At 54.7% G+C, this 10,249-nt stretch overlaps 1 protein-coding gene and 1 pseudogene across 1 annotated transcript; both read right to left on the bottom strand.

Moving 5' to 3' along the window:
* Positions 1 to 114: 114 nt before the first annotated feature.
* On the bottom strand, positions 115 to 4,204 carry LOC131204273 (mitogen-activated protein kinase kinase kinase 10-like). The gene is made up of 2 exons (XM_058195364.1): positions 3,877 to 4,204; positions 115 to 2,522 (listed from the first exon to the last, which is right to left on the bottom strand). Exons 1-2 carry the CDS (start codon positions 3,964 to 3,966, stop codon positions 1,941 to 1,943), a joined length of 672 nt encoding a protein of 223 aa, XP_058051347.1. The 5' UTR covers positions 3,967 to 4,204; the 3' UTR covers positions 115 to 1,940.
* A 34-nt stretch (positions 4,205 to 4,238) lies between these two features.
* Positions 4,239 to 6,619, bottom strand: LOC131204874 (mitogen-activated protein kinase kinase kinase 10-like; annotated as a pseudogene).
* Between the last annotated feature and the right edge of the window lie 3,630 nt (positions 6,620 to 10,249).

The following is a 10,249-nucleotide window of genomic DNA, read 5'->3' as shown; positions in this document are numbered from 1 at the left end:
GGTAGCCCTTGGAGGATATATTTTCCTGCCTGGCTGGTCCCCCTCCCATCTGCAGCCCATTCCCCTCCCCCGGCCTAAAACCCAGGTTCTGGTTCTGGTTTGTGCCATAAGATGATCTCAAAATCCCTCTGGATCCACAAAGTGGTTCCTGACCACCTAAATAAATCAGTTCTGGGGAGAGGGGCTGCCACGGGCATCCCACCCAGCCTCCTCTTAGTGCTGATGGGCAGAAAATATTTGGGCAGACCCCCCGGTCCTTCTTTGTGAATTGGGGTTTCTTCAGCCAAACAGCAAACCATTTGAAGGCACAGGCTGGTCCTTGCCCTCTGGCCACCATGCAGGAAGGCCCTGGGGGTTGGCTGGGGAGGGGGAAATGGGGTGCAGCTTCCTTGTGCCAGGGCCATACAGAGGACAGCAATGCTAACTGGGAGAAGAGCTATCAATGGTCTGCTCCCCATTGCTCAGTTCCTGGCTTCCTTTACCCCCACTTCCAAGTACTAGCAAAAGGCCCAATTTTGACTGCTGCCTTCTGTGATGCTGAAGCCCCGGTTGGGGTTAGGCATTCAGAAAAGGCAGCCAGGCTTCCTTCATGTGTGGGTGAAGGTGCAGCCCTTCTATGCACCCAGAACCTGGGAGTTGGGGGTCTCCTGGCTATCCTGCCACAGTTGGAGCAGTTTGCCTCAGTGTAACCATCTCATCCCTCGGGGCAGGGTCTAGACTTGGCATGGGGAGACCTTCTCACAGAAGGCTGGCTAAGGGGGTCTGCCCAGGTATGCCACGCTCCCCTCTCTGGAAGGTCCTGTGAGCTTCGGCTGTAGCTCCTCTGTTTTATTTCTGTGCTTTAGGGGTGGTCTCAGAGACCTCCTTGGAAAGTGAAACCAATTTCTGTTTTTCACTTAGAAATTTAAACTCACCTGACAAACATGGGGCAGAAAGCTTGAGGGAGAGCAGGAAGGGAAGGGCTGGGAGCTCTTCAGTAGCCTAAGTGAGCCTGCCCTGCAGAACTGTTGGAGTGGGAAGCCTGTAGGAAGATCATGCAATACTGATACCACAGTTCAGAGCAAGGGCAAAGGTGCCATCGCACAATGGCATTTGCCCCTTCTTAAATGAGGCAGGAACCCAGCAAAAGCAGGTCAGGCAGGCACTGTCCTTCTCTCTCACACACCTTTTCTTTAAAAACAATCAATCACAGAAGCCCAAAAATCCAGCAGCCTCCAGTTGGTTAGTCAGCCCAGCATCCCCCCCTGGACACAAGCTCCCCTCAGGGTCCTTGGAGCCCAAAGCCGGCCCATTCCCTCAGCCTCCCAAGGACGTCCTGGAGTACAAAGGGTCCTCCAGGGGCCAGTGAGGCTGTGGGTCAGGGAGAAATGTCAGCCTGCAGGCTGCACAGACATGGCTGTGCCTGACAAAGGGCTACCATGCTGTCCTGGGGCTGCCCGCCCACATTCACGTCCAGAAGGGTCTGGCAGGACTCATGAGTTCCTGGGGAGAGGGTTGCCCTCGGGATTCGGCCCAGGGAGATGAGCTTCCAGGGGTCCAGGTGAGGTCAGTCCAAGTAGAGGTGTAAAGATCAGTGTCTGCGGAGGCCGCACTGCAGTGGCACTTGGACTGAACTGCTTCGTGTCCTGGCTGGCGGCTTGGACAGTGGAGAGCAAGTGAGGATCTAGGGAAGCTAAAAAAGGCAGGGCTTCCTGGCAGCCTGGAGGGAGAAAAACCAAGATGGTGGAGGGCAGAAGGCTCTGTTTTGTGTGGAAGTCGATCCCCAACCCCTACCGAGTTATTTGCCTCAAAGCAGCCAGGTGGTTCATTTTTAGCCTCTGAACTGCCAACAGCGCCCCATCCCCACCCTCTTCCCAGAGCCAGGATAGGTCAGAAAGACCCCTGGAAGTTCAGGTGGAGTTGGGAAGCCCCTCCATGCTCGGGATTCATTTCTGCGGTCATCAGCCTTGCGTCCTTTTAGCCTGCACCTCAACTGCAGTTGATGCCCACCTGGATGGCCAGGACCCAGCTTGGGGAGCTCCCTCGGATGGTGTCTGGCGGTGCATTTGGCTCAGGGCCTGTGTGGCAGTCACGTGGGTGGGTGGGTGGGGCGAGTGGCTGGTAGGGTCCTTCTCAAAGCCTTCTACTGCCATGTCCACCAGGGGACTCCACTGGGGAAGGCAGGTAGGGCTTTCTGGGGGCGAGGCCTGCTCATCCAGGGGGCCATCTTCCGTGTCAGAAGGCAGAAGCAACTTGGTGGAGTTGCTGTCAGAAAGGGACAGTAGGGTGACTCTGCTGGGTGACCCGGGAGGTGGGGGCAGCCTTGGCCCATCGCCTGACAGTTCAGCCAACTCCATGCCCAGCAAAAGGGAAGCCAAAATTGATGTGCAGCCCAGCAGGATGAGGTCACTGTGGCAGCGACAATGCCCAGTGGCTGAAGCCTGCTTGGGTCCCTCGGCAGTGGGTGGCAGCAGCTGCAACTGGACTCCTAGGAGTGAGTATGGCTGGAGTGGGGGGGGAGGCGTTCTTCTCGGTGAGCTGTTCTGGGGGAGGCAAAGGAAAAGGAAGGCAGATTTTGTGGCATGACCAACACAGCTTCCTAGGCAGCAACCCAGTGGTGAAATTCAGCCGGTTCTATCTGGCTCAGGCAAACCTGTAGTGCAGGCTATGGGAGGCTCCACCCACCTGCCTGGACGTCATTACATCCTGTTTTTGACTCTCTGTGTATGCGCAGAAAGCTCTGTGCATGCATGGAGGAGGTGTGCGCAAGCATACGCACATATGCGCATGCACACATGCTCACATTTGCAAACTCGTGCAGCAGCCCCCCCTTGCTGTTGCTTCAGGGGGCTCTAGACACTTGTCTACATTTTTCCCCACCCTGCCCTGCTAAAGCTGAGATGTGGGGAAGGAAGCACAGTGAGGAGCCCCTACTCATTTCAGCCTCCACTGAGGTTTCCCCTGCTCAGGTTCATCCACATTGGAAACATCAATCATTTAAATCATCGCTGATCAACCCAACTCGGACTTTCATTCTTGGACAGTCCAACAGGGACAGGAGAACTTCAAAGAAGTGCAGGACCAAATCCATGGCAACTATCTCAGGCCCTTAAGTTAAGGGCTACAAAAGGACCGTGCAGCCATTCCGAGGCACCCTGCTTATGCCCAGAAATCTGCGCCTGAGGGATCGGCTCTCAGCTGCTGGGGAAAGGGGTGCAGAAGGTGGCTCTTGGGGTAGAGGGGAGCAGCCTACCATTCCCATGAGGCTGGAAAAGTCCACTGCCAGGGGCACATGCTTGGGGGATTTGCCCAAGTTGGGTGCACTGGATGAGCACTGTTTATTGCTTTGAGCCAGGGACTTCAGCTGGTGCAGGTGAGGAAGGCGTACCATGACCATCCCAGGCTCTCCCACACAGGACATCCTGTCACGGCGGCTTCAGTCTGCCACCATCCACTTCCAGCCTCTCCAGCCAAGCTTCTGGGAGCCACCTGGCCCCATATCTGTCCTTCTCACCAAGTCTCTGTTTGTGGACTGTGGAGCTCAGCCCCCCCACCCCCCATCCGCCCTTCCTTCTTGGGCCCCACTGGCTCCTCCTCCTTGGCCAAGCTACTTCGGCCCCACATCTGGTTTCCATCCAAGGGGGTCACTGCAAAACCAGGGATGGGGAAGCGGCTTTTGAGCAGTGGTCCTCTACCCCTGCGGCACCACCTCCAATCACCCTTCCCCGGGGGCTTCAGGGAGTCCCAGCTCTACCAGGTCCTCAGGGCATCAGCTGAACTGGAGGGATCTTTCAATCAATGGAACCTCCATCCCCCAAAGTGGCCTAGCCAACTTTGCCAGACTCCCAGCATAACAAGTGGGGCCCTGTGGTGGTTCCCTCCCTAGATCTCTCCCACCTGCTCCTCGGAAACATTTGCTCCGCCCGACATGCAGGTGTCTGCAGTGCTGGCCCTTCCCAGAGCAGATCCGGTGGCTGTGGGATTCATGGTGAATGGCCCGCAGATGGATGAGGCCGGGGTTTCCTGGGGGTCTGGGGGCCCCTAGCACTTTCTGCCAGTCAAGGCTGGGGGACGCCTGCCCTGTGATCTTGTGCTCAAAACCTAGACGAGCCGAGAGACAAGTGATTCAGCCACCACCGCCTGGTGCTTCCTGCCTACCTCCCACCCAGGGTGGAGGGACTGGCGACCCAAGCTTCACCTGAAGAGAGGTTGATGTGGTTTGCATTTCACAGCGGGAGGTGGGAGCAGTGCTGCCCAACCTAAATTCTTGGACTGACGAGGCCCAGACAGGGCATGGCGGATGGGGGGGTCACCTTCTCCTTGGTGCGCAGATCATGGAAGAGCCCCACAATCTCCATCTTCCAGTCCCGCTGCAGTGACTGGAAGGACCCAGGAGCATCTGAAAGAGGGACAACTGCTATATGGCCACCAGCTGCCCCAGGATCCTGCCGAAGTCCAGCCGGGCATGGGGGTCTGGGTGCCAGCATTCTGCAGAGCAAAGCCAAGGAAAGTGCCGGGCTTAATGTGTGAGGGCAGGCCCTGTGGAGGGAAGGGGGGCTCAAATGTTATGGCCCAGTTTCGCCCAGTTTCACCAGGTGGACAGCATTTGTTTCAAGGGTATCCTGGATGTTGGCCTCAGAGCGGTACATAAGAGCAGCGGCTGGCATAGAGAGAAGCAGGGAAAGGGACCATGTCAGAGGAAGAGGGCTGCCCTGCCCTTCCCCTTTCCTGCATGGTAGGGAGTGGGAGACCCCTCCCAGAACTGGCAGTGCCCTGCCACAGCTGGGAGCCTCCGTCTCACCTTCCAGGAGGCGGGCAAAGGGTCCAGGACATGTGCAAGGGATGGGCAGCATCAGCTTATTCATGGCCACACTATAGGAGTAGTAGCCCACCAAGTAGTAGCCCACCAAGCCACACCCACAGAACCGGTAGTAAAAAACTCTGGATTTCACCACTGGCTTAGGTGCTGGGTTTGGCTCTGCCCCGTGATGGGGTGGGTGGGTGGGTGGGTGGCTGCAGTCTGGCTCAATTGGGAGCAGCAGTCCTAGCAAAGAAACTCTTCTACATCACACCATGTCCACAAAAGGGACAAGCGGAGTGTGGGGGGAGGGGATGTTTTCAGAGCAACCTAGGCCTAGTGGTCAGGGGCTAGAAAGCATGAGACCATGAGTTCAAGTGCTGCCTTCTCCACGAAAGCCAGCTGTGTGACCTGGGGCCAGCCACTCACTCTCAGCCCAATTCACTCACAGGGTTGTTATTGTGAGGGAAATAGGAGGAGGAGGAAGGTGTGCTGAACATGTTCACTGCCTTGAGCTATTTGTACAAACAAAAATAAGAAAGGTGGGATATAAATAAATAATAAATAAAAAAATAAAAAAATACATACATACATATATACATATATACATACTAGAGAGCATCCAATCTATTCCAAGGCTGCATTTGACACTTTGGTTTGCAAACTCTGTGCCGAGGCCTGAGGCCACAAAGGCTCAGAGTCACTGGAGCCCTTTCATGGGGCCCAGTCCAGTCCTCTGGTCCTTCTCTCTTGGCACCCAGAGGGAGGACTGGAAGTGGGGCGGGACACACAATTGGACAAGGTGCTCAGAGCCAGAAGGGAGAAATGACAACAAATAGTGAGTTACTAATTAACTGGCCATGAATAAGAGCAGGTACCAGCCACCATGCTTTGAGAGAAGAGAACGGTTTGCTGGGCCACTGGCAGCAACCAAATGTCACAGGCAGAATAAGAGAGTGGAAGGGATCTTGGAGGTCTTCTAGTCCAACCCCCTGCTCAAACAGGAGACCCTAGACCATTCTAGACAAACGGTTGTCCAATCTCTCCTTAAAAACCTCCTCTAACTCCTGGAGAAGAGTCATTGGAGGGCTCAAACCCCTGTGGGCCTGGGGATCAGTGGAGCCGCCAGCCTAGAAGGGAGAAAGTTTGGGAGGACCAAGGGGGCTGAAACACGAAGGTGGGGGTGGGGGGCTAAATAATACAATCTTGCATCCACCAGAGGTCTTCCACCCAGGTGACTTACTGTTGATGGACTTGAGATCCTGATGGATGATGGGAACCAGGACTCCCTGGCGAAGGTAGTTCATGCCCTGTGCAATCTGCACTGCCCAGTTGACCAGGATCTGAGGAGGGACCTTCTTGCCTGCCAAGGCTTGGTTGAGCGTCCCTCCGCGGGCATACTCCATCACCAGGCAGAGGTTGGGAGGGCTCAGGCAAACCGCCTTCAGCTGAATAATATTGGGGCCTTGTGACGCATATTCTCCACTGCCACAGCGAGCTTCTCCTCTGGATCCTGGTGGGTGGCCTTCACAGCTACCTCTTCTCCTCGCCACAGCCCCTTGTAGACCTTGCTGAAGCCCCCCACACCAAATGATCTCGTCCAGCTCCAGTTCCCGGAAGGGGATTTCCAAGGGGGCAGGGACCTGGGCATACTTGGGGTCACTGGACACGTAATTGCTGGGGGAAATACTTCTCTCCTGGAGCTTCCCTGTCCACCAGCCAACATCCCCCGAGCTGGGACCTTGTAGTCAAATACGGCCATCCAGAAGGGGTTGGGGGCCAGTGGGCAGATCCTGGAGTGCGGGCACTGCAGTTCTCGTGGTCCCTGCAGCCTGGGACCATGGAGTCTGTCTGCCTCCAGCCAGCAAGGTTGACAGGCTAGCAGCAGCTCAAGCCAAAGCCCCGTTTCTCAGCCCTTCGCTAGGGGGCGCCCCAGGTTCTTGAGGCCGCATCTTCCCAGCGGGCGGGGGGCAGGACTCTTTGCCCCGGGAATCTTCTTAAGGTCCAGGGAAAGGCATCCGCTCCCGGCGCTGCAGTCCCTGCAAAGGAATCTGATTCCTCGTCCGTTTGTCTTTTGCCAAGCCGCGAGGCCTCCTGCGGCTGGCCCTGGCCGCCCGCCTGCAGCCCAGCTGAGGGCATCCCACTCCCGGCTGGATAAGAAAGAGGCTTTACGTTTGCGCGGCGCCATCCCCCCGAGCAAGACATGGAGAAGCAGCGCTCGCTCAGGACGGCGCGACCGACCACGGGGAGGAGGGGTCCCGAGACAGCTGACGGGATTGGGACTTTCTCGGTTCCGCGGCTGCTGCTCCCCGCACGTTCCCCTCGCCCGACAAAGAGATATGTGTGTGTGTGGGTGGGTGGGGGAATCCGGGCCTGCCAGGTGGCAGCTACCTGGGCACGGGGGGTGGGGCTGCATCGCGCTGGCCTCACCTGCTTATCGCTCACTTACCTGGCCGGCCAGCTCTGGCTGGGGCTTCGTGCCGCTCGATCGCCGCTGGCTCTGGCGCCCTACACCGGCCGAGGAGCAGCCCCCGCGGTGCGCTCCACATCATAGACTAGGCGTCCTCGGTAGCGGTCCCGGGCCTCTGTCCGCAGCTCCGGATCCCCCCTCCCGTTGGCCGTCCCCGCAAGCATCGTGCCTGCGAGAGAAGGCGGAGGCGCGGCGAGATGGCGCGCCCGACTACTGCATTCGGCTGCACGCTTGCCCAGGCTCCCTCCTTCCCCCTCCCGCCTCCCGCCTCCCTGACTCCCCCCACTTTTTCCTGTCTTCCTCCACTGCTGCTGGATCCGTCAGCTGTGCGAGGATAGCCAGGCAAGCTGGCGGGGGGGGGGAAGGGAGGCTGGGGCATGCTGGGATTCGTAGTTTCCACGACGGCTTCCCTCTCAGGTGGAGAGCGGGCAGCCCCTGCGGTCCCCTTTTATCCTGCCTGGATCCCGGTCCTCTCCCCGGGCAGCGAGCGCTTCTTTGCTTTCCAGAGGCAACGGGCTGGCTGCTATTTCTAGCCTCTGACCTCCGCTTTTCTCCTTCACAATCCGAAGGAGGTTGCAGCGCAACCTTTGTGGTAAGTGGCCAATTAGCAATCTGGCAAGAACCAGTATTTTTGAAAGGGGGGAGGGGGGGCTGCCAAGAACGGCGCTCTCTTATCTGGCACTCCTTGCAACAATGAGCACTTGGTTGGCATTTGGGAAGGGTTGGCAGGTGGTCTGCAAATGTCAAAGATGCGTTTTTCAAAAACCAACTTGACTTTGTTTTTTCCTTAAGAAAGAAGACCTTTCCTTCCCATCAAAGAAGCTTCTTCAGTTCAGAACTGATGAAGCTTCTTGGATGAGAAGGAAAGGTCTTCTTCCCTAAGGAAAAAAGAGGCAAGTCCACTTGCCTTTTGAAAAAATAAGTTTGAGACAGCCTGGTGACTGAGAATCTCCATAGATGTGGTCTTAAATATTTAGAAGGTTTCAGCTGCAGGTGCCTCCCCCCCATCTCGTCTGGCCCTTGATCATTGGCCTGGAAGGTTAGAGGGCGTTCGGAGTTGTTGACCAGAAGGACTTATCACAGGGCAAACTGAGCAATGGCTGAGATGCAGAAGCCCTGGAGACCCCCACGGAAAAGCAGGGAAGCAGCTGAGGATGCAAGGCACTCTTGATCTCGGAAGACAGGTCCCAGACACAAGCAAGCCTCTGCCCATATCCACAGTGCTAATTTGTGTTCTTGTGGGCTTTCTAGTTGGAACCAGGACTGGAGAAGAGCAGTGAGCCATGGGGCCACTGCTGCCCCCGTCCTCCATTTCCCAGAAGGAGGTGGCAATGGCCGTTGGGCCAGCAGTAGAGAGAGGGAGGAGGAGGCTTTCCTTTCTTTTGCCTCCCATCCATTTCCTTCCTTCCTTCCTTCTCCATTCAAGAAGGAAAAAAAGAAGAAACGTGAAGAGGAAAAACAGGCTCAAAGAAAAAGAAGACAAAGTGAATGAATAGGGAATTTGCAAATATCACAGAATGGAATAGGAGTATATTGGTTAGGTAAGACTTCAATATCTCAGTTGGTTAACATGTAAAGATCAACACAGATAATCAGGACAATGTAAGTGACAACAAACACGGTCCTGTAATTTTTGCCCAAAGCATCTAAAGCAGTGATGTCAAACCTTTTAGACACCAAGTGCCCAAACTGTGCACGCAGGCATGCCCAAACTGAAAGGTGCACATGCGCACACAGACATGCACGCATGCGCAGCAGAGACCTGAAGACCAGCTGGCCAACGGGGCATCCCAACACCGGCAGTGCAGCAAGATCTTTTTCTTTCGTAAGCTTCTGTTTCGTCGTTTGCAAATGGTGAAATAGAAGCTCACATAAGAAACGCCACGGAGATCTGACCTGGGGTGATGGCGTGCATGCCAGCAGAGGGTTCTGCGTGCCACAGGTTCGCCATCATGGATCTAAGGATCTAAGCTTATTGAGCAAGACCAGACATTAGATTCTGCTCTGGTGGGTTTCCTGGATGCTATTCCTTTGTCTTCTTCCATTGCAGGCTTTTGAGTGGCCCACAGATGTCACTGCCCTGCAGGATTTTGCAGGCATTAGCCATCACTTGGAGCTTCCCAAGACTTTTTTACTGGTTTGTCAGTCAAAATAATTTTTGAGCCACCGAATTTGGAAAAGAATTTCTTAAGTTTTGCCTGTTTGTTACAAAGGGATCTGTCAAACAGGAATGGTGTGAGATCATCGGAGAAAAGCAGTGCGGTAAAATTTTATCTGGAGGTATAGTGACCTATTCTAAAAGTAATCTTTATCTAGCAGATTTTGTGTTACCCCAGCTTGTTCTTCTGGTACATTTGAAGATCATTTTGGTCCTGAAGTAAAGTTGTTTGGAAATAGTAATTCTCAAATAATGTATCATATATTTGAAAAAAATGGGTCTAATATATGGAGTGTGACAGGTGAAACTCATACGGCTACTTTAGGAAAACAAGAATAATGTCAATTGAATAATGTACATTAATCCCAAACAGAAACTGGTCCAAGAGGAACATTGGATTGGTAAGCATTGCTGTGCTCTGCTGGCTGCCTCCTGGGACCAGCCACTCAACTGAACGGTCTCGGCTGTGGTTTTCTGTCAGGCCTCTGTGCCCAGACCGCTGTGTGTTCTGGAGATGTGAGATTTGCTCTTCCTGCAACCCAAAATGTTTTTCAGTTTTTCTCCAGGAGTGCAACTCAAAGCCAGTGGCCATTTTTCACCCAGCCTTTCTGGCTTCAACAGTCACATGTCACAAACACCACAATGAAAATATCTCCCTTTGTGCTCTATGTGATGTCTCTCCACTTATTCTGCTTAGACCATTGCTAGTCTTTATTTCGTCTTCCCCATCCCTATGAATATCCAGCCCAGGAAGGTGATGTCTGACCTGATTCAGTGTATATGTTATAATATATATTAATCGCACCCCCCCTTCTTGTCTCTGCTTGGTGCAGAGGACTAACAA

The sequence above is a fragment of the Ahaetulla prasina genome, chromosome 10 (assembly GCF_028640845.1).
Source record: "Ahaetulla prasina isolate Xishuangbanna chromosome 10, ASM2864084v1, whole genome shotgun sequence".
Taxonomy (NCBI): Eukaryota; Metazoa; Chordata; class Lepidosauria; order Squamata; family Colubridae; genus Ahaetulla; species Ahaetulla prasina.
Note: the sequence above shows the minus strand (reverse complement) of the source record. Positions and strands in the feature narration are given on the sequence as shown.